Source organism: Python bivittatus, unplaced genomic scaffold, assembly GCF_059951505.1.
Source record: "Python bivittatus isolate LINGU-HERP-01145 unplaced genomic scaffold, Pbiv_v1 ctg000850_np1212, whole genome shotgun sequence".
In the NCBI taxonomy this organism is placed as follows: Eukaryota; Metazoa; Chordata; class Lepidosauria; order Squamata; family Pythonidae; genus Python; species Python bivittatus.
Window position 1 is genome coordinate 24,432,154 of NW_028277112.1, and position 25,169 is coordinate 24,457,322.

The following is a 25,169-nucleotide window of genomic DNA, read 5'->3' on the forward strand; positions in this document are numbered from 1 at the left end:
CAGGGTGGTCCAAATATCCATGCTGATGCTGTTCAGATTTGTATAAAAATTCAGCATAGATGTCAGCTCTATGAGGCAGATGAGACCAAGAAATAAATTCCACAGAAGACTAAAGACTACTTTTATTCAGACGGCTACAGTAACATAATCTTGCAAGTCTGATTGTGCTTCCCCCTCCTCCTCTTTTATAACTATGTAAATTAGGAAAGTGGCTGAGAAGTTTTCTACATGTCCCAGATTTAAACTAAGTTTTCCTCGTATCTATGGTAACGGTTCTCCCCTCTCTCCCTCAAGGCCATCCTCTTTACTCTCTACAATAGGCCAATTCAAATGCCAGAATTGCAGTAGCTTTTAAATGATTCATAGTGGAGAAGATTATGAAATGTGTGAGACTGAAAGAAGAATCTGTCAGTAGCTGCATCTCTACATAATGTATGGGGTGGACATACAGAACTACATCTTCTGGGTCAGTGTGAAAGGGACCTATGCTCAGACAGATGTACATGCAGAGAATTTCTCTATTTGATTGGACAACACATGAACATCTTTGCAGTGCCACTGAACCCATGCTTAGAAAAGAGCCATGAGATACTTGTGAACAGTATAGGAAGTTCCACTACTAGGTACCATTCTTCTGCCAGTTAAGTTTTCCTACCTCTAAGATTTATTGGTGACCTCTGCAATCCATGCTATTTCTAGCCTAAGGTCAGTTTGGCTTCTGTTATTACTTCTGTTACTATAGTTGCATTGAATTGTGCTGGATATTGAGTAACCACATACATAGTATTCAAGATTGGGGGAGGTAGGAAGCTTCAACAGCTCTACCTATGGTTGTCTCTTTGGTTTTCAACTCTTAAAGGAAGCATAAACAAGCAGTGGAGTGGCGTGGCAGTAAACAGCAAAGCTAAGCCAAGAATCTAGTCAGCAGCTCTAGCCATATAAAAGGAAGGAAAGTTTCAAATAACTTAACAGGACAAAACGAATCTTTTACCAACTCAATAGAAGCAGCACCTGCATCTGAGGATTATAGATATATGTCTTAGGTGAAACAAATCCTAGCAGAAACTTAGGAACAGAAATGTGCACGCTAAATATTTTAAGAGGATACTTGTACTCTGTGATTCAGGCAAACAAAAGCACTCTCAGAGTATGGACATATGTGCATGCAAACATCAGTTTCATTGGCTCATCTTTAGTTTCACTCTGTTTCTCCTATCCTTCCATATTCCCAAGGTCTTGCTGAACTTCAAGGAAGGAGAGGGGGGTTCATTGTTCTATGAGAGAAACTCAAACCTATGGATCCTTGCAATATTTGCTTTTCATTTGGCAGCATGATGTGCCACAAATGTATGTATATTATTTGTACTGCAAATTTATTTTTTGCTCCACAAATTTCATATCTTTGGATGCTTCAGTGTTCTTTTATTTCTGTTTTTCTTCTGTTGCTATCTCAGCTGCTCTTTGATAGGGTTATGGAGTTAAACAAGAGGGCTGGCCTTAATTCACAGTGCTGCTGTTTGTTATTACAGAAAATAATCTTATAAGGGATTAATCTTACAGAGGGCAGACCTAATTCTATCTTAGATTTTTTTTTTTTAGTGTCCTTTGGTCAATGTGTTGATTTCTAGATGATAGAGGATAAAACTCTAGCTTAAGGGATTTGTCTGGCTATTGCTTTTTTCCTCTTACACAAATGTTTAATATCTGACAACTGAATTTATCTTTATAGTGTCCCTCGCTTTGTATCAATTTTCAGAGCAAACATTCCCCTTTTTGCGGGGTGGGGGTGGAACTACTGACAGATTTTCTCTCTGCACACAACACTTTCTCTTGTACAACATATTCTGTTTACAACAATAGTTAAACTTTCAAGAGCTTTATTTTAAACTTTAAAGATTTGATAAATTTCCATATTTTCAAGCAATTTATATTATTTTATGAATATAGTGGAAAGGTCAATTTTCACACATTTTTCTCTTCACTGCAACGATTTTTGTATCTATCTGGTGCTTAAGCAGAAAGTCAAATAACCCAGCCCAAACCGTTTTTGCTCAGGAGCAAGCCTAACATGAATTCATTTACTTATAGTAAGAGTTGGATTTTCCTTGAAATTTATAGAATGGATTAAGATATTATATGAGTCTTCCACATCTAAAGTAAAGGTTAACGGTATTCTTTCTGCTCCTTTCCCATTCTTTAGAGGCCCTAGGCAAGGATGTCCACTTTCACCCTTGTTTTCAATATCTGCATGGAACCCTTGGCTTGAACTATTAGACAACATTGGGAGATTTACAGAGTACTACATAATTCATTTGAACACAAATTGGTTTTATTTGCAGATGATATTCTTTTGTTTATTACTAAGCCTCATACTAGTATTCCAGTGTTGATGCAAATGATAGATGCCCTTAGTAAAATAGCAGGATATTCTATTAATTGGTCTAAATCGGAATTGATGCTAGTAGGTGAAAATTTAGTTACCCATCCATTTAAGAAATATCAATTTCATATTTGTACTGAATCTATTAAATATTTAGGTATGTACATACCAAAAGATATAACCCAGTTAGAAACATCTAATATAAATAAAATATGCAAAGAGATTTCTTTAGATATGGCTAGATTCGAGTCAATAAATCTCACCCTTTGGGGAAAGGCGAATGCTCTCAAAAGGAATATTATTCCCAGATTAATTTATATTCTGAGAGGAATTCCTGTTCAAATATTTGGAAAATATTTTCAGAAAATAAATTGTTTAGAAAAAATTTATGGGGTTCTTCGATTCTGAGAATATCTTTACAGTAAATGCAACTACCAGTTAATGAGGGAGGATTTGTTTTCCCAAATCTAGAGCTATATGATCAAGCTTGCCTCTTGTCAAGTATTAAATACTAGAAGCCAACAATTGGCATTAATTTTCCGATTTGGGCAACATTGGAATGTACATACATAGCACCTTTGGTTGGATGGCCAGTATTAGGATCTAAATACAACAGAACTCTAATATCTTTGGAAACAATTATAACAGTTAGAAAGCTATGGAATGTAATGCCTAATAAAAAAAAGATCTGATTGTTTTTCCCATGCTAAATTGACTCTATGGGGAAATCCAACATTAAAAATTGGGAAAAAGATGGTGATATGGAAAAGTTAGATGGAAGCAGGGATATTGACTTTGGACCAATTGATAGATGATGAAGATGAATTTTTAACATATGCTGTGTTAAGAGATAAATATCATCTGTATCCCATTGGAAATATCTACAGCTACAACATTTGTTAACAACATGGACCAGCAGCATTTTCAACTTCCAAGACACCTCAGATACTAGAACAGCTTGTTAAATCCTTTAGAACTAAAAAACCTACTATTAGCTTTTATAGATATTTGTTATCAATAAATCAATTTGATATGTAGGTGTTAAGGGATGAGTGGAATAAAGAATTAGAGTTTCTATATTGCCTAGACAATGGGAGAGTGTCTTAACTTCTATAGCAAGAGTGTCAATGGACCTTAAACTATACAACAAAAAACAATATTTAGAATTTATTGAACTTCATTACATTTGTATAGAAAAGGATTGCCAAAAGCAGCATTTTGTTGGAGATATAATAAGGACAATGCCTCTTTAAAGCATATGTTTTTACAATATCCTATACTTATTAAGTTTTGGGGGAAAGTAGCAGACTATATAAATCTGATTGTGCAACAAAAGCTAAAATTTTTAGAGGATAATATTCTTTTGAACTATATACCTAATACATGGAATTTGACATCTGGACAGTGTTAAATGGATTCTCCGTGCCCTTACTATAGCCAAAAATATAGTCCTTTGTAGTTGTGTTTTTAGACTGATAGTGAGATATTACGAGAATCTAGCCTTGTTCAGGCATTCACCTATAACACAAGAATGGATAAGCAGAGGAGAAAAGGTCCACATAATACTCCCATCCACCTAGCTTCTTTCAGTTTTTAATATGAAGATCTGTCTATAAAATGTCATGTGTACACTTCCATTGCTATATTATATTTATAATTAAGGGAAGACAGGAATTTTCAGTGTTTTTTTTTTTTTAAAGCACCACAAGAAAAAGTATTAACTACATCCTCAGAATGGTGATCCTCCACCAGATAGGTGCAGAATGGCTGTTTATCAAAGCATAAAGAAACAAGAAATTCAGTTATGGATCTACATAATATCTTCCAATTTAGCCTTATTAATTACTTATCTATGCTATGCCGCTATGATTGTATGCTTTATTCTAGATCTGAAAATATATTTGATTAAAACAATTTTTACTTATCAGCAAGAGAGGGAGAAAGGCTGACTCATTTTCTCTCATTCATAAAATAATGTATGATTCTATTGTTGGCTTCAATTTATGTTAGTTTTGCCAGTGACCTTTATTGTTGACAGCTGGCAATACTGAAAAATTGGTCCAGACAGGTTGAATATTGTCTTTCCACTTTTGATCTGGCAGAACTATTAAATTGTTAGGAAATAAAACTTGACAGTTTCTGTTATTAATTGGAGAACAATCCAACCTTATCACAACTGACTTCAGTCTAGTGCTCCTAATGATTTGATTTTTGTCATGGTCCAAAGAGAGATCCATTTTTACATGCTGTTGAAATGTTAGGAAATATCATTGTTGCGGGAATGCAGAAGTTGCTGAGGTTGTTTTCTTTTGTTTTTCAATTCACTTTTGCAAATTCTATGTATGCTTTAAATTACTTACTTTTAATTAAGGCAGAATTTGAAAGGCTCACTCCCCATACAGCATAAGTGATTTTGGAGGCATGAACATTAACTAACCAACTTGGAAATGCCTAGTTATACATAGCAATTTGTAAAAAGTGAATTGTGTGTTTGCTTGATAGGAATATAGTGCTTCTGGAACAGTTTTACATTCTTCTTATACACCCTAGTTCTACCACAAGAAACAACATAAATGCTGTCTGCTCTCTGCTAGTCCTAAATGCCTTGATTATATGGCAAAGTCACATATACTAACAGATGAGCAGGTTCACTCAAACTGTATGTCAACCTTCATCAACCTCCAGATATGTTGGACTGCCATTATCCCCCATTGAATGGTGATGCAATTTGTAGACCAAAGATATGGACCACATACGTCTCTTTGGATCCGATTACTGTGTCACTATATTTATAATTAATTATTCTGTTCACATGTGGAATTTAGTGAATATGCTCCCTGACACAGATGATCTGATAATACTGTAATACAGATTTTTTTTTTTTAATGAACTGCTTCTGTGGAGGATCACATATAAAAATCTAAGTGATTCCTCTGGAGTTACAGCTTAACAGCATTGCAGATCTGATCCCATTGAGTTCTTTCATGTGACAGTCATCTTGTCAACAGTTTATACAGCAAAACCCAGAGTCTTAGCTTTTCTAAAATTAATAGCAATTCTTAAGCTGAAAATGCATAAATATGCAGTAACAAACAGGATTTGAAATATCAGGAAGAAACATGATGCATAAATTTAAGGTTTGTTCAGTTTTACATAGCTTATGGAAAAGCAATATTAATGTGTGCCTAAAGAATATTCTCTGCCCATGGGGTCAATCTGAGGATAGAAAAGAAATAAAGAGTGGCATGAATGCTAAAGGTTTCCATGGAAGAAAAAGATGCCAAAATGTTGCTGTTGGTTATATTTATAACATCCCTCTTGATTTTGAAGTGCCTTTTAACATGAATTCTATATAGCTATGTTGCGATATATAGATATAGATATAGATGTACACATATACATACATGCGCACATACGTGTGTGTGTGCATTAATAGCAAACTTGTTCTCCAAGTGTCAGCCCCTGTAGCAAAAAGAAAACTAATTACACACAAGAGGAAGATACCTGAAGGCTTAGGAAACCTCAAGGTTTGTAATACTCCAAATAACATTTGCTCTCTCCTTCAAATCTAAATCCAATGAATACTAATCATTCTCCTTGGACAGGAGACGGGGCCTAATTATTATGGAACCAAAGGTAAAGATTCTTTCAAGCTGAACTTGATGGTTAGTGACCTTATGATGTTTATGTGGTTTCATGACAATAATAGAGAAGCGGCTTGCTAGTGCCTTCTTCCAAGATTTGGAACTTCTCTCTAGCCTAAAGCCCTGGGATGTTCTGGAGATCTCCCCTCTAAGTATTCACCAGTCCAACCCTTCTTATCTGTTTTTCTTTTTTTCCCTGAAACCAGTTCAGGCCAGATAAGTGCTATCACTTAGCTGGGCATTGTGAAGAGAAAAAAGGTCAAATAGAGCATGTGGAAGAGAGTGTCCTGCAAAAGGGCATTGCTAGCTTAGTTGAAACTTTAAATAAGAGCGTTCCAGCAGCATTTTATTGCATATTATTGTTGTGGTTGGGGAGTTGATTCAAAGTCAGATTCTACAGAAACTTTCTCCATCTCTCACTCTGTACCAACCCAGCCCTCTTGGCCCAAGCAGGCAGACATATGTTCACACACTGCATCAATCAGTTCTGGAGGATGGAAACACAGGACAGTTTCCATGTCTGTATTCATTCTGGCTTGACTGCTCTGCCAGAAAAATGCAGCTGAATTGAGCCTGTTAGGGTATACTACAGTACCAGTGGTATGGCTTATAGCAGACACCTCCTGCTTAGCTTCTGTTTCTTGAAATTTGTTGTGTGTGTTTTTAATGGCTTTTACAATGTTAGTTACTTTAACTATTTCCAATCAGTGTGGGTAGGCAACTGTAAATTGCCTTGCAAATGAATGCATTTTGGAATAAATTCTGCTCTAAGCCACAAGAAAAAAATGTTGTAAGATTTTATTTTTTTATTTGTTTATCATGATGATTTTCAAATGAATTTTGTTCCGTAGGCTGCCTTGTATCGGCTTAGTGGTGATTGGAATCCCTTGCACATTGATCCTGGGTTTGCAGCCCTTGGAGGTGAGTTTGAGTAGCTTCTCCAAAAGACGAATGACTATTGCTTTTTTTTTTTAATTTCATTTTTTAAAATTATAATTAAGTTTGAAACTGTTTGAATTGTAGCAAACAGTGTCCTTCCACTGGAATAAAATTACAATAAGTTGCTTGAAGTATGTTTTTCTCTTACTGTATGTAAACCACAGTGGTGTTTATAGAGGTATGAAATAAAACTGTTTTAAATTTATCAGTAATAACTTTTATTTATTTTGTTTGTAAAAATATGCATTTTACTGTTCCTTAAGGTTATAGTCAATCATCAAAAGAAATACTGAATCCATTGAGAAAACTAAATTTATCTAAAATTAACTTGTAGAAGTCCTGATTAAAACAATCAAACATTGAAAGCTGGGAGAAATTACTATTTTTATCTAATGCCAAAAAAACCCCCCAATAAAATGAGTGTTGTGTCCTTGGAAAAGCTGTTCCATAAACAGGGAGTCACCAAGCATACATTTTGACTCACTTTCTGGCTGCCGTCTATCTAATCTCTGAAGATGAGGACGCCCAGGAAGCAGATCATAATGAAGAAGCAGTTTCCTAAAAGAGAAGATTGTCCTTCATACAATGCAAGTCAAGACATTTAAAGATCCCAGCTTTTAAATATATCCAGAATTACTCTGCACAGTATCTTTTATTTCTCTGAAATATAAAGGAACTTTCTACTGCAAGATGTATTGCCGGCTTTCACCTCAGGTGGTTTTAAAGGGGGATTGGACAAACTCATAGAGGATAATGCTGTTTCTAACTCCTAGTTATAAAACCACAGCTGTGCTATTGTAGTCATGGCCTGTTCGTTGGCTTCCCATTGGTATCTTCATGGATAGGAACACTGCATAAGGGACGCTTTGATCAAATGATGTATACCTGTTGTTTTCTCCAGCTCCAGCCTGTGAATCCTGGTTAGCAAACTGGCTGCTGTGTTATGCACCAGTGGAGGCTTTGGGGAGTGACTGGATTACAGTCCTTTAGCTAGCAGCCTGCTATATTGCCATTATTTTATTTAACCATCTGTACTAATTTCAGTGCTTTTCCTGGCAGGTAGGTTCTAACTGTGTATGTGTGCGTGTGTGTGCATGCGTGAGTATGGATGGGATTGTAAAACAGTGAACAGACGTGATCTCTAGAGTGCATGTTTAAACGTAGAGATGTAAATAGAAAATAAACTCTTAGAAAAATTGTGCTTTCCTAATAGGATTTCAGAAGCCCATATTGCATGGACTGTGTACTTTGGGATTTGCTGCCAGACATGTTTTAAAACACTTTGCTAATAACGATGTGACCAGATTCAAGGCAATTAAGGTCTGTATGTGTTCGTGTTTTCATTAAATATAGAAGATTACTTTTCTTAAATGCAGTTCCTGAAGTCTGAAAAGCACATTCAGTAGCTGCATAAAATCTAGGGTGTCAACCATGCTCTAATACGTTGAGAAGCTCAGATTACAGTATGAACAGTATGCTATTTGAACAAGCCAGAACTGTAAGCCATAGTTTGATTTTTAAGTGACTATTCTTTTTTTTTTTTTTGTAAATGAACAAGGCTGAATTTCCAGTTTGGTACACCCAACCTGTGGCTCCTAAGATGTTTCTGAATTATCGCTGCCAGTACCCTTTATCATTGGCCACACTGGCTGATGCACCATTGAGTTGCCATTCAGCAATATCTGGGGACCATAGATTTTCTACCCCTGTGTCGATAAAGCAAGCATGGAGCTGTCATGATTTTTGAGCTTCTCCTGACTGCAGGAAGAAATGAGTGGATTTCTTGATAATTCAAGCTCTTTACTGTTGTGGCTTATTGTAATATCCAATCACGACAATTTTCCCACAGCGAGACTTAATTTTGATAGTACTTTTATATGCTCTAGTTTTCTTTATTAAATTTCCAAACATGCCTCAAATGTACAAATATGAATCAGTCACATTTTCTTTTTGAACTGTTGATGTAATATTTCTTGCTTTTCATTAATTGTCAAATAGAGTTTACATATTCCAAAGTGCCTTACGAAGTTTCCATGAAGTTGTTTTCAGTTTTGATCTTCTACATGCAGATATTCTTTTATTAAAAAAAAAAAAAAGAGACCTTTGCAGTAGGACAAAGAACAGTCTCTGCCAGTAAAGACCCGTTGTCCCAGGCATATCAAACATGGCCCAGATAACAGTGTCTAGCCCAGAAGGCCTCAGATGCCATTTACTACTGGCTTGATGAAGTTATGTAGAATCTTCACAACAAAATTGTGTAGTCTGCATTTTATATATTTCTTACATGTCACTTCTTGTACCAAAAGAGGGGAAACTTGCAAAGGCTAATGTTTGTACTATGCAATTATGTTTTATCTATATTTAATCTCTCTGATTTTTTTTTTCTTATGGTAGATTCGTTTTGCAAAACCAGTTTTCCCAGGACAAACCTTGCAAACAGAAATGTGGAAGGAAGGAAATAGAATTCTTCTTCAAACCAAGGTCAGTGTCATGAAGTAAAGTCTTGTTACTTGTTTGTATAAATCCCACTGATTTCATTGGGGGAATAAACAGAAATGTACAGTATGGGTTTCCTCCTCCTCCTCCTCCTCCTCCTCCTCCTTTTTCCCTTTAACCTTACACTATGCCTTCTGGGCATGCTGTGTGCTACAATCCCTGTTATCGTGACCAAGAATAGTAGGAGTTGCCCAGCATATGTCTAGGTACCAGGTTGAGGTGACTTGCCTACACTAATATTTTTTTCAGTTTCAAAGCTGAATAGTTTCATATCTCCAAGTGGTTGGCATTCTAGGCAGTCCTCCATTACCACCTGTGAAGCTGCTGTTGCTTGTGTGATAGAGAAGCAGTGTTCAAGAGTAAAATAAGAAAGATCTAGATATTGATCTACTGTAGATGCATGTATGGCCATTGATGAGATTGGGTTGGAGCCATGATGGTATTATTATCCTGTCTTTTAAACTTACATTGAAAATCTGGGAAAAAAGAATTAGAATAGTTTTTTAAAAGCTTGTGTTTCATGTGCTTGAATCTCTTTTCTCTTAAAAGGTGCACTTAGACTTTGTTGGCCTTTAAAAAAATACATGTAAATAGGCTTTGTTGATACTGCTCCTGGCTTTGAGTCCCTTGGCATCACCCCCCCCCCCAAATTTTATTTTTCATTCATCTCTATTTTTCTAAAACACTTTTCCTTCCTTCCTGTACTTTGATGAAAAGCCCAAAGAAGCAGAGCAAGCCGAGAAGAGCTATTGCTGCAGAGCTGTTGAAGTAAATAAAGATTTTGAAAAACATAAAGTATATTTTATTGAAACAAACAAAACAGATTCCAAGTTAAATGGCTGCAGTTTATTAAATGCTGGAAACTTCTTGTTCCATTTGTGGCCTGCTTAAAATATGCAGCCTGTTCTTTGATACATCTACATTTAAGACTACAGCTGTGCATGGGATTTTATCTATAATTGTGTCAGTAATTATAAATTTTCTTTCACTATTTGAATTATCACGAATAGTTGCAAGAACAATTGTTCTATATTTAGGAGGGTTAGCTTTTAATGATTTCTAATTATTTCACTCCTTCATTTCCCTTACACTGTTGTTTTGTTTGCTGACCTAAATTGTGCAATGAAAGGTATGAAGAGGGTTTCTCAATTGATATAAAGCATAGCAATTACACTGCTTGTAATTGTGATATCTTGGTGGTGAAAAACTCGCTTTCATTTTTTTTTTTACAGGTCAAAGAGACTGGGAATGTTGCAATTGGAGGAGCATATGTGGATCTGGTGTCATCTTCTATCCAGCCTTCAGCTAAGGAACCTTCAGCTAAGGTAGGGAAAACATAAGTAGTCTCTTGGTATGCTGGCCTCCAGGTTTGTGTGTGCTCTGTGTTCAGAGCAGTAACAACAGTTTTTGTATATTGCATTTGTACTTCCACAAAAAAAGCCAAATTCTGTTGCCTGTTTACACGCAGCCAATATCTGTTTATTGGCTCTATGAGAATTCTGCCTCTGCATCAGGAGAGAAAGGAGATTTATTTAACATTTAGCCATTCATCTTGGTAGTTATGTGGTCTCTTAAGAGACCACAAGAGAACTCTCTTGTATTCTCTGAATTGAACCTATGAGCTTTCTGCTGCAGCCATCAAGGCTAAGAAATATGGAAGTATATAAGAATGGTGTATTCTCAGTCCAATAGTATTGGACTGTGGGGCACTCACTTGGTACTTTCTGTGGTGTATGGCAGGATAATCTGCATATTTCAGCTGAAAAAAATACTTTAAAAACTTGTTTCACGCCACTTAAACTTAATGGGCTACATCCAGTAGTGTGTGAGAACACTACTATTAGTGAAGTGGACTTGCGTATCTATACCCTACATTTACCCAAATCATCCTAGAGGTGCACAGGATCATGAAGAAAATATGAAGGATTCCTTTCATTGATGGATGCCATTCAATAAGTGGGCCGATATATTTGGTTGCTACAAGATCCAAAAATACTCCAGGTGTGTCTTTAGAAGCTGTGTGATAGGCAAAAAGGTTATCTGCATAGTAATTTCCCATAACCATTTACCTTAAAATTTGGTACGTTTCTACTATTCCCTTACATATTTCTGTTTCGATTTGCACACTGCCCAATTCCCAATGACTCTGGGCAGTTCACAAGAAAACATTAAAACCATAAAATAATAAAAACAGTACAGCAATAAAAAAGAACTGAAAAACAAAGATGGCAAATCTAGGGAGCAACAAAACACACAGACATTCCTCAAAAGGAGCTGCACCCTTCCTAGCCAAAGGCCTGGGCAAAGAGCCAAGTCTTCAAGGCCCTCCAAAACACCAGTAATGCGGGAGCTACACCGATCTCAAGAGGAACCTCATTCCACAGGACAGGAGCTGCAACAGAGAAGGTGCACTTCCAGGGTCCTGATAGATGGCGCTGTTTAATTGAAGGAGCCTGGAGTGCGGCAACCCTGTTGGATCCAAGTAGCCAGGCAGATAGTTAGGGGGACAGGCATCATTCAGGTAGCTGTGCCCTATTCCATGTAGAGCTTTATAGGTAATGGCCAATGCCTTGAATCACAACAGGAAGCAAACTGGCAACCTGTGCAGCTCCCAGAGAAGAGGTGTCACATGGGCATATGGAGGCATGCCTATCTCTGCCTGCACCGCCACTTTCTGGACCAGTTAAAGTTTCTGTGTGATCTTTGAGGGCAACCTCACATAGACTGCATATTGCAATAGTCAAGCTGCAAGGTGACCAGGGTGTGAGGGAGTGTCTCAAGTGTCCCTTGATCTAGTAAATTGCAGCATATTGGTCTCATGTTGTTTTGATTTTAGTTATTCATATTAGTAACACCCTAAAAAAGGGCTATAAAATTATATGAAAGTGGTTGATTTGAATAATATGGACATAAAGGGGATTTTGGGGATTTTTACCATCACAATGTCTCTCAGAGATCCTTCAATTTATATGCTAGGCAACAGAGTTGCAGAGTGACCTTATTTTTGAAGAAATTGGTCGCCGTATCAAAGATATTGGAAATGAGCTGGGAAAGAAAATAAATGCTGTATTTCAGTGGAACATCACTAAGGATGACAAGACCGCAGTGCAGTGGAGTAAGTTGCAAGATTAATTTATTTATGGAGTGCCCTATTTTGTCCTCTAATGGAATTAGTGAATCTTGTTTCTAAATCTTGCTAGATAGAAAAACAGCAACACAATGTTCACTTCTTCTAGTATTGACAATTGTAATTGTAGTTGGGAAGTTAAGACTAGGGATATTAAAATATTATAGCATAACTAGTAGAAGTGTGGATGAGTCACAATATTCTGTCAACTTTGGATCTGGGACTCATCTGAGGCTTTTCAATCAGTCCAAGGAAAAATGGGCTATTTCCAAATTGCTAGCACAGGATACACACACAGAAGTTGATTTACTGGAAATGTGAGGAAAATGCTTTAAAGAGTCAAAATTGTTATGTTTATTCTCTTGTTTCTTCTATCTTGAAACAGTACATTAGGTTTATTTCTGCATATTTATCATTACAAGACATTGAATTACTGCTCCATTTGCAAACAAGCATCTTCTGAAAAGTATTTGGATGGAAATCATAATAGGTTCAGAACCTCCATTATGCAGAAAACAGGTGACAGATATTCAGAGATAAATATAAGTGACAACCACTCAAACAAATATGGGATGGAGGGTAGAGCTATGTATGCAGAAGGGTTTGACCTTTTTGGATGAATTGGCACTTGGAATAAAGTATCTTGGAGACCATAATTATAAGCAGTCACATTTCACAAAATGGCTTCCATGTTGGGCATGCCCAGTGACAAAGCGCCCAGAAAGTAAAGTGAGATGATGATGACAATGATGACCATCATTCTTATCATTATTGAGGAAGCTATGAAATAGGAATCCTAAAAATCTAGGTCTGATATAATAGGTGACTTAAATTTACACTGCTGTATAAAGAATGATTTAGATCTCAGTGGTTTAGAGTAACAACAAATTTTACAACATAGTTGTCATATGAGGAGATTATGAAAATAATTCTACTTGATTGTCTTAATCACAAGTATACTTCCTGTGTTTATATCAGTCAAGTTCTAAAGTATTATATCATCCATGTGGTGAAGAGGAATTGGAGAGATCCAGGTTCAAGTCTTTCCTCAGCCATGGACACTCACTGATTAAGCTGGGGCCAGGTGCTATCTCTTAGCTCAACCTATCAGATAAGTCTGTTGCAGGAAAAAAAATTTGGACAAGGGAATACTATGTATGCCACCTTGAACTCCTGATGGAAAGGCACCATTTTAATTTAATAATTGAATGAATGTTGTATTCTGTGTCACTGTTATCATAACCTTCTTTCCCAGGTCTGTATTGTATGCTGGCAATCCTCAAGCTAAGGAGACCTTGACATGCTCAAACCTGTTTTTAACCAAGGAATAATAGTAATAGTAATAGTAATATAATAATAATTTATTTCAATAGGTGGATAAAAATGCCAAATCCAGTCTAAACAACTGGCTGACTATGCGACTAACAATAATAATTTATTAAAATTGTATGTATTGTAATATCAAATATAAGCACCAGCTCACTGCAAGAAACAAACCAACTGATGTGCAGCACAGTTGCAGTTATAACTGAAAATCTTGGATGCAAAATCAACAAACAAGAAAAAAAGCCAAACAGTGCACCACCTAAATGGAAGATTAGGTTGGAAAATAAGATCAGCATGCTAAGATCAGATGCAAGCAAGCTAGAACAGATGAAACAAAAGAAGCTGAAGAACAAGAAGACCAAAGAATACCTGATCAAGAAAGATTAAGGAACCACTGGAAATAATAAAGCAGCAAATAGCAGCCATAGCCAAGAAAATCAGCAGTTATGAAGCTTGAATTGCATACTACAAGCAGAATCTCCACTTTCAGTCAAATCAGAAATGTTTCTACCAATTATCAATGGAGAGACTGCAATGAACCAGTCAACACCTAACAAAGAAGAAACAGTGCAGTTCTGGCCAAAGTTATGGGACAACCCAAAGAAATACAACAAGAATGCAGCTTGGGTAAAGGAGGTGGATAAGAATAAAAAAGCTGAAATGAAAGAACTTGTAATAACAGCAGAAATGGTGGAGAAAAGGACAAGGAAGATCAAGAATTGGTCAGCACCAGGTGAAGATGAACTGCATGGCTTTTGGTTGAAACATCTGACTGGTCTACACTCATTGCCAGGCATTTTAACAACATAGTGCAAATAGATGAAATTGAAGATTGGTTAACATCTGGCAAAACCTACCTGATAATGAAAGTTCCAACAAAAGGGGTAGCACCAGGCAACTGCAGTCCAATTACCTGCTTACCAACAACTTTCAAATTGCTAACTAGTGTGATAGCTGATGCAGTCCAACAGCATCTAGTTGAAAACAAGCTCTGTCCATCTGAGCAGAAAGCAAGCTGCCCAAACAGCAGAGGAACAAAAGATCAGCTCCTAACTGACAAGATGATTTTGGAAAACTGTAGAAGAAGGAAGACCAACAAGACCAACTTATATATAGCTTGAATTGATTACAAGAAGGCATTCAACTCCCTGCCACATGATTGGATAATCAAGTGCCTAGAAATAACAGGAGTCAATAGAAAAATCAGAAACCTTTTGCAAACATCAGTGGCACAATGGAACACAAAGTTGCTGGTCTATGGTGATAGACAGGGAGAGTTTAACATCAAGAGAGGAATCCTTCAAGGAGACTCACTATCACCACTACTGTTTGTCACTGCATTGATTCCTCTGTCAGCAATACTGAACAAGTCAGGCCATGGCTATCAGACATCAAAAACATCTGCCAGGCTATCCCACCTCCTTTACGTGGACAATCTGAAGCTGTATGGAAAAACACCACCTGAAATGGAATCGCTGCTCAACATTGTCCAAATATACAGCCAAGATATTGCAGTGGAGTGGACAAATGTGCCACCCTGACCATCAACAAGGGAAAAATAGTGAAAGATGCCCTATGGAAATAACATCAAGAGTCTGAAGAAAGAAGATCACTACAAATACCTGGGCATCCTTCAGGCTGACAACATCAAGCACACTGAAGTCAAGAAGAAGGTTAGTAGTGAATACATCGTGAGAGTGAAGAAGATCTTAAAATCCAAACTTAGTGAAGGAAATACCATCAAGGCAATTAACACCTGGGCAATTCCCATCATTAGCTATACAGCTGGAATAGTGGACTTAACTCAAGCTGAACTAGAAACCCTGGATAGGAAGACCAGAAAAATAATGAATCATGCCCTTCATCTATGCACTGATGTTGACAGACTGTATTTTCCAAGGAGCATTGGTGGGCATGGAATGTTGCAAGTACACCAGATAGTTGAAGAGGAAAAAAGGGCATTAGAAGAATATTTGAAGGACGGTGAAGAAGATGCACTGAAGCTAGTGCCCCATGAAGGTTTACTGAATACTGAAGAGACCAAACTGGCCTACAAGAAAGACCAAATGAAGAACAGAAAAGAGACATGGCAAGGCAAAGTATTACATGGCCAGTATACGAAAAAGTAGCAGGCAAAGCAGATAACAAGAAGACCTGGCAATGGCTAAGAGCAGGAAAGTTGATGAAAGAGACAGAGGGGCTAATTCTGGCTGCACAAGACCAAGCCTTAAGAACAAATGCATGTAAAGCCAGAATTGTGAAGACAGCAACAGACACCAAGTCTCTGCAAAGAAGCTGAAGAAACAATGGACCTCCTAGTTAGCTGCTACAAGATCTCACAAACTGATTACAAACAACAGCATTACAAAGAAGCAACAATGGTGGACAAAAAATGCCAAATCCAGTCTAAACATCTGGCTGACTGCGACCAATCAATAATAATTTATTAAACTTGTATGCCACTAAGGAGCATGCTAGAAACAGGCTAAATCAATGAATCTGAACTTCTAGTCGCCTAGATTCTTAGCTTGTGCTTTTTAGATTCCAATGAATCATAACCACCACAGCTATTTAACACAGTTAAAAAAATTATCATCCCAGAATTCCAGATACCAGCAATAAAATATATCAAAAATGAAATTCAATATAGAAAGATAATTACATGTTAGGGACATGTTAATGTTGTTGGTTAATCAAGAAACAAAAGGTACCTTACCCATCTAGCAGAATTCTTACTTTTCCAGAGCAAAATATTTCCCTTAAAGGAACTTCAGATTTTCTGTCTGCACTTTCTACTAACATTTGAATTCAGAAGTTACCTTTAAGAAGAAAAATAAAACAGTCTCTGTGGGGTATTCTATGTCTGTGAGCCAAAACTATTAAGCACGTAGGGAATCTCCCTCCCTTGCCTTTAGGTCCAAAGCAGAAATATCTCTGGAGCCACCCTTGGCCTTTGAGCGTCTCCTTTCCATTTTTAAAAGCCAAAGCTTCATATCCTGAAGCCATCTAGGTCAGCATCTCTCAGGGGATGATGGAAAAACAAAAATCACAGCACAGGCTCTGGCGAGTTGATATTTTAACTCAGACTTGAAATAGATTGACCCAAACCTTATGATGTCCTAAATTCTGTCTTTCTTTTGCACTGAATATTCAAGTAGAATTTATGCAGCAGTTAGAAAAGGCAGTTGGCTAAGCTTAATTTTAGTTGTAGTTTTTTTTTTACCCTTTCAGTGTGACTGACATTTTTTATGACAACCAACTTAGGTGTATCTTTGTTTTTTGTTTTTTAAACTTTGGTTAACACTGATGCTTGCTTGCTTGCGTTCACCTCCCAGAATCTTCTTCCTCTCCCCGCCCCCCGCAACCTTTCTGCTTTGGCCCTCTGTTGCTAATAACTAGCAAACTGAAATTTAACTGCAGATGTTGGCTTCTGGCACTTCGTTTTTTCCTGGCCGACCTGCTAGGTTTGTGTGCATTGTTAACCATGTGTTGCAGCCTGCCTTGGTTTTGCCTTGTCACTGTTCCCTGGCCTTCTGCTGCTCTGTACTCTGTGGCTGCTGACAGTCCTGGCCGCCTTCAGAGACCCTGCAGCTTGTAGCTGTTGTGGGCGATGACTGAAGCTCTGGCAACTTTGCCTGATGTCCTTGGGCTGCATGTCAGGAAGGGGGTGAGGGAGAGAAAGCCCTTAAGGAAATGATTTGCAGTTCTGGTTGACATGGCCAATAATTTTATTCTTCCCAAATTCATGACTGCCAAAAAAGCTTTTATTGCTTTGTGCAATTGTCTGTAGCCTCCTCCCTCGTATCACGCCAACCTCCTCATTTCATTAGTGTCCCTTAGCGGCTGGAGTATGTGAACTAGAATTAATATTTGCAATGGGAGTGGGAATTCTTCACTGTGAAACTTTTAGCAGCTTGTTTTAATAATAAGATTTTTTTTGTAGGCTGAACAGAAATGCATTTGATATATCAGGACAATTCCTTGCCTCTCCCTCCCCCCCTACACACACCCTGCTTAAATCAGGAGCGTTTTCCTCCCCTGATGAACTAGCTTTGTGAGGCTATTTAGCATTTAAATTTATGTAGCATCTTTCAAGTATCCAGAACTTTGTGTATACAAACACCAATAAAGCAATCCTGTATATATGCATTGTACATTCAGTTATATAGCAACCATGTGTAGTTAGCCTGTACTACTATATGAACCTATACTGCTGATGATAAGCCAAGACCATCATGGCTTGTCTAAAGCCACCTAGTGTTTTTGTGGGTTAACTGAAATTTGAATCTAGGATTTCTTGACTATGTATTAGTGTAGGCTTTCATGGCCGGTATCTGTTGGGCAGCATTGAGCTTCAGGTTTAGTGACTGTGTCTAGACAGCAGATTTCCTGACGTTTCACTGGCAACTGTGGCTGGCATCTTCAGAGGCGGTGGTGGTCTACTTCACAGACCACAGGCAACTGAGCAGAAACTGACTGTATTGACCTGATTTTTTATTGGTCTTCAGCTGAGTTGACTTTTGATTGGTGCAGGTTTGTGATTTGCCTGGACAAGGACCCATTCGGGACTCAGCTGCTCAATTTAACCAACCAGAACCCAGCATAAAAAAAGAGCCAGTCTGGAGTCAGTGCTCCAGAAATGACCAATCAAAAGCCAGCATGAACAAAGGACCAATCAGGAACCAACACCATCAAAATGACCAATCAGAATCAGGTACAAACAAAGAACCAATCAGAGATCAGTCCGCATCAATCTTCATGAAACCGAGACAGTTCCTGCTCAGTTGTCTGTGGTCTGCGTAGTCACAGTTACCGATGAAACTTCATGAAGTCTGTCTAGATCATAGTCACTAAATCCTGAAGCCCAACAATTTCTTGACTATTGCTAATACTTTTGTCCAATACATTAAATTATTAAATGGGTGCTTGCCATAGACAATTTTTATCCAGATAAGTTCCAGTATTTCTACCCAAAGTTCCTCTAACAAAATCATTCTGTCAAAGGATAATTGTTTTCTATTTCATTAACCTCGATCAATCTCTTTTCTTCAAAAAGTGTAACATGACTTAGCCCTTTCAGAACATGTACTATGCAGTTGTTATGATAACATGGAGCAGGTTTTTAAACAAACTAATCAATCAGATCAAAGCAGATTTTTCATGTACCTTGGTCAAATGTAAAAGTATTCTGTATTAATTTTTTTAACTAGTTTGGATGAAGATGTTATTTGTAGGAACAACCTAAAAAGTAAGCAGACAGCTTCCGAATTGTTTTGCTACAACATCATAATTAAACCTGTCAGGTCCATACAGGAATGTTAATTGGCAATGCCTTTGGTTTTACACTTCTTGGATGGGGTGAGAGAAGAAATAGCTCTGAAAATTTGCAAGATGTGAAAATGAATTGACAGAACAAAATCTTGTCATAACATTCTCCATTGCTAGCATCATGTACCTAACAACTTAGGTACCTGGTAGTAGATCATTTTGGCAGTGCATTTTGTGTAGGAAATAGGACTTTGAAAAACAGACACTTTGAGAAATAGTCGTGTTCCATGAAGAAAGGAGAGATACTTGGCTGAGATTCAAGATACTCTTGAAACTGGTTGTTTTAAAGAAAAGACAGCAACAAAAAAATCCTATATTATAATATATGTGTTCAGTGAAGAAAATCTGTAATATACAAGAGTCAAAGAGATCAGAATTAAATAATAATTGCTCCTTAAATATATTTTGAAAAAGAATAAATGTATGCTGCCTTGTGTTTTTCCCAGTCACAAAAAAATGTGAAAAAATCTTATTAAATATGCTATTTCATTAAAGTCATGGGTGGTTCATGTCCTTTTCATTAAGAATGCAGTAGAGAGAATCCAGCATATTTCCATGGGGCTGAATGATGCAAAACTATTTAATATTTTAGAGCCATGACTCTCTTTTTCAAATGTAAGACTTAACATTGAGCAGTTTATGCCCTCTGTCTGAGCGGATGTCTTTCTGTATTGTCATTTCTCCTCTGCAGCTTCAGAGCACTTGTGAGCACCAGTTACAAATTATACTTTCCTACTAAGTTCAACAGTGTAATCTAGAAAAGTACTAACAAAGGAAGCTCATAAAGAAAAATAAAACTTTTTAAATAGAATGCATTTAAATAGAACCAATTGCTTTTCCTTGAAGAAGGTACAAAGAACCTATGCTGTGGGTTGGACCAATAATCCATCCTGTCTTAAGTTCTGCCCCTGCAGGTCCAGTTGGATGACTTTCCATGACTATTGCTCCTGAAACAGTTGATATTTGGTGGCATATTGAACTGGAAGATCTGTTTAGCTATTTATTTGGTTATAACCACTAATCATAAGCCATACACAACCTTTTTTCTATGAATTTCTTGGGTCCTCTCTTTAAGGCATTTTTCATCATCGCATCTCATGGCAGTGAATTTCTAAACTGAAATATGTGATAGTCCTATTCAGAAATTAGAGAACCTTGGATGAAGTAATTGAATTGTGAATACTGAATGCATCTCCCTATTTACATTCCCAGGGATTGTACCCTCAAGCTGTTTGCGTGTTTGCAGAAAATTTGAAGAAGAAACTTAGGTGCATCCAAATGCATTAATTTATTTACCTAATTGGGAGCTTTAGTCAGTGCAAACTCATTGGGTAACAGTCACATTTAGGGATAAATAGACATTGAGCCTAAATTCTGAAAAGCCTATCCAGTTCATCTACATTTGGTGACTTTCACTGGTTGAAGGGTTGCAGAGAAGAGAAGAATCTGTTCATGTCCATATGATGCATACTCTGGGAATGTTTAAATCACCAAAGATGGTATTCAAGTTTCATTTTTTTTTTTATTCAATTTATCTCCTCCCATCTCCCCCCAATGGGGTACTCTGGGTGGCTCACACAAACCATTAAAACAATAAATATATACCAATACATAAAACATAAAAATGTATACAAAACATTGCCAAAAAGAGAAAGTCCAAGAAAATGATGGATTCTGGGGCTGAAGACAACAGGCCTCTAAGGGGCTAGCCATCCCCACGTTTGATGTCTTCCCTCTCCACCCCAGGCCAAGTGGCAGAGCCAGGTCTTCAAAGCCCTCTGGAAGGCCAGGAGTGAGGGGGTCAATCTCACCTCCGGGGGCAGAATATTCCAAAGTGTGGGGGCTACAGCAGAGAAGGCCCGTTATTAGAAAGTAACCCAAGATTCAGTTTGAATTTGTGATTCATATTGAAAGATAATGTTCTGTGATTCAAGATCCAACTGGATAAAAAATACCACTACAGGATATAACGGGGAGCATCAAAATCCCTGCGGTGGCTTGGTAGACCCTTTAAATGACATTAACTCTGCAGAGTTTCAGCCAAATAGCTTCCCACTTTACTCTTAAGGCAGAAATAAGAGAGGTTAAGAAAGGACTTGTTATTTGATGTTTAGTTTTTAAAAATCTGTTAAGACTTAATTAGATTTAGAAATTAAATTCATTTTTTTCAATTACCAGTATTCTGTCATCTAATTTAATCTGTATAGCACCCATCCTGATATAAAACTTTTGAGTATAAAAATAAGTTTCTCAGGAAGCATACACCTTTGCCTCTGATTTTCTTTATTAACTTTTTTCCCTTTAATTCTACTAAGCAGAGCTTTAAATAATAAAGCCCACATTCCTTCCTTCTCTTAATGTTTCTTTTTGGTATCTTTTTTTTCACCAGCCATAGACTTAAAGAATGGCTCTGGAGAGTTGTACCAAGGACCTGCCCGTGGAAAAGCTGATACTGTTTTCACTATATCAGATGAAGACTTTGTGAACTTAGTACTAGGCACCCTCAGTCCACAGAAGGTATTGATCCAAACATTTGCAGCAAGCTCTGACTTATTAAGTAGAACATCAGAATTGATATAACAAGTTTGCATTTACACTTAGTTACTGCTGTGAGACCAACATGTTATTGTTAATCATGGTCTACACTGCCATAATGTTGACCCTGCTTTAAATTATACGATCCAACTTTGGATGTATTCGCAAAGTGGGAATAAATTTTAAAAAAATGTTAAGTAGGAAAAAAAGGAAGTAGCACATCACTTTGGGCTGATCATTTTTATCTCAGCCTCACAGGGTGGTTATTTTGGGGGGAAATGGGAGGAGGGAGCAATATGGCATGCTTTTAACTCTGGGATTCTGCAAAGTGGAATATATATGGAATCTCTTGTTTACCTAATATAATTTAGTATGTCTATACATGCAAGAGCTCTCTGTATGCAACGTGCCATGTTTTTTTTTTCTGAATTCTTCCCCTTCTTTTTTTTTTTTTCACTTGTGATGTGATGTGCATCAAATTATTGAAATATTTTCAAGCACAGTAGCTCAGGTATCAAAGCCAACTTAAAAAAATACTTGGCTGAGAATTGTACATCACTTGAGATTTTGGTGTCTCCGGATCTCAGCCTTTTTGTTAAACTGTAGTGTTTAATTTTTGGTTGCGTGGACACTGTTTAGAGGTGTCAGAAGCATTGCTGATCTCTTGAATACGGTATTAGAATACTAGTGTCCTAGGGGTCTTGTGGCTGGAGTTTGACTTTCTGTGTAATAAGGCTGTAAAGCATAATACTTAAAGCCTGGATGAAATTATTCTCAGGCTGTAAAAACGAATTCATATCTACTGCAACAATAAAAACTGGATGGTACAAAGGGATCTTGGCACAAAGTAGAAGTCCTTCCCTCTCCGCTGCTTTTGTACTACTACTTCTTACGTCTTCTCCATAATCTTGGCAAGTTATGTATTGAAGATGACTAAGCTGGATACTGAAAATAGCCACTTTGATATTTGGTTTTATTTCAGTTATTTGGTTACAGTAGAGGTATGTGGATGATTGTGGTTAATGCTTATTCAGCCTTACTTTCATAAATGTCTCTAAAGTGCCACTTTCAGGCAGACGTAATTGTTTTTCTTTCCTTTTCCTGCTATAGGCATTCATCTCTGGTAAACTAAAACTTAAAGGAAACATCATGCTGAGCCAGAAACTGGGGATGATATTCCAACAGTATGCAAAGCTGTGAATTCCCTGCTGAAATGATTTGCCCTCTGAAGAAAAAAAGAAACAGTTTCAGCTAGGACAAAAAAGCAGCTGTTTCATTTTTAGAACAACCTGAAATGTTATATAAATTCTGCATTAGATAATTTCCAATAGACTTTGTTGCTATAAATGCAAGTTGTCTTGATTCTTGCAGATGCAGACAGTTGATTATTATTTCCTCTCTTTTATTCTATATTCCAAGGCTTTGTACCAGCCTTCAGATGATGGATTTATTATACAATTCATCTGGAGAGCCTTTTTGGGAGGCTTGATTTGTGCCTCTTCCTTATTCTTCTTTCATTAAAAACGCAATTAATATATTTCTATGGAAATCTAAATATAATTAAATAAACTTCCTTTGATACTAACCTCTTGTATTTGTTTTTCCTGTCAGTGGCTTAAACCAGATTTCTTAGCTACTTTGTTCTTTAGCCTGTAGAGCTCATTATTTGCTAAAAAATAAATTAACTGGGGATTGCTTACTGATTATATTAAGTGGCTATGAGGGTGTTGTGCTGTTCCTGTGTTGTTTTACTGTATTTTACTGTATTTTACTTTGATATGCTTGGTGAGTCTGCAACCTGTAATAAAGACTAAAGTAAAATACTTTGTTATTTAGGAGAAATGATATAAAGTTGAAGAACTTTGAAGATTGGTGCGTTAGGCTTTAGCTTGTGTCAGATCCTAGGATTCCAGGAACTACCAACTCCCTTGGTTGACTAGATGCTATCCAGAAGGGATAATTATTTGACTGGTTCTGCTCACAGATTTCTTATTGAAAATATTGAGACATATGGAAGAACTAAAAAAATGCTGGGATGATTTTTTACTGGTCTTGCTACATGCTACAGTTTGCCATGTGGTCGTGTTTTGTTCCTCTTCATTTCTGAATCTATTTTCTGATATTTCTGTCAAAGAGACATAGATGTAGTTCACACATAGAGCTAAGCTGAAATATGGTTTATTTGTTTAGCATCTTATGTAACTTCAGGCAATAATTTATTCATTAAATCAAAATTAATTGAATGATGGTTTAACATCATGTGTAAACTATCAAGAACTCTGCCAGTACATAAGCTTCCATCACTTGTTAGTTTAATAGCCTGGGCAATACAGATCACAATAAAGAGTTTCAAGGAATCCAGCAGCAAGAATCACGGTACCTTTTCAAAGTATACAGTAGTTCTGGAGATTGATTTCTGCCATCAAATCAATCCCAAATTTGCTGGATCTCATGTCATTTCTGCCTCCTACTGAATTCCTATATGTGGCTCATTTATATCTGGCGTCTGCTGTAGCATCAAGCATTTTATCCTGCTATTCACAAGCAGTAATGTTATAATCATTAAAGTTGCTCTTGAAAAACAAAATAAGATGTGCTTAGATTACATCTGTTTGAAGCAGCTTACCACGTACCCTTTCTTATGCATATGTATCTAAAGGCACATGCTAGGATTAGGACACCCTTATGGGGAAAAGCAATAGGCAATTAGCAAGATACGCACAAAAATGTATATGTGCAGCACATACATAAGACAGCTGTTTGGTTAGTTGCACAAAGATTTAAGAAGGTAAACAAAAAGACTGAACAAGTTGCTTGCATTTCGGAAGAACGGAGGAGGAGGTACAAACGTAATAAATTGATAAGGCAACTAGGGCTAGGATTAGGATTGGTCAAGTAGGGACCAAGTAGGACGTGCTGTATGGACCAAAGTTAACGAAAAAGACTTAGCTATTTGTTTTTGGATCAGAATTTTCAGTTTGCTTGATTGTGTCTGACCTATATACTAAGCCCTAGCTCTCAAGCCATGCCCTCCTAAAAAGACAAACAGCAGGGAATGGCTGGAGGAAAGTGGTAGGATGAATCTTGATCCTTTCTGACCCAGAAGAGAAACAAGATATGTGCCATTCTTCAAATTGCAAAGCAATACAAAAATTCTGAGAAAAGAACCAGCTTAAGCATATCAAATTTGAGGGAGAAAAAGGCTTTTGCAAAACCATTCTTTTAAGAAAAAACTAGATATCAGATAAAGGCTTTTCTACAAGAATCAGGAAAAAAAAATAGTATGGGTTGTAAATGGTGAGCATTGTCTAGGTCAAAAGTGCAGAGTGTAACAAGAAAGCTGTGTTCATATTTTGACAGTTTATTATGTTAATAACTTAGTATTCCATCTAGA

General features: G+C 37.0%; 1 protein-coding gene across 1 annotated transcript in view; it reads left to right on the forward strand.

Moving 5' to 3' along the window:
- The window catches only part of HSD17B4 (hydroxysteroid 17-beta dehydrogenase 4), a 63,288-nt gene extending 39,925 nt beyond the window's left edge, over positions 1 to 23,363 (forward strand). The window contains exons 18-24 of the mRNA XM_007424149.4: positions 6,876 to 6,945; positions 8,177 to 8,283; positions 9,358 to 9,444; positions 10,692 to 10,784; positions 12,436 to 12,574; positions 21,630 to 21,757; positions 22,886 to 23,363. Of these exons, the coding sequence (XP_007424211.1) occupies positions 6,876 to 6,945; positions 8,177 to 8,283; positions 9,358 to 9,444; positions 10,692 to 10,784; positions 12,436 to 12,574; positions 21,630 to 21,757; positions 22,886 to 22,975 (714 nt within the window). The 3' untranslated portion in view covers positions 22,976 to 23,363. The remainder of the gene's footprint in view (positions 1 to 6,875; positions 6,946 to 8,176; positions 8,284 to 9,357; positions 9,445 to 10,691; positions 10,785 to 12,435; positions 12,575 to 21,629; positions 21,758 to 22,885) is intronic.
- Positions 23,364 to 25,169: the final 1,806 nt, after the last annotated feature.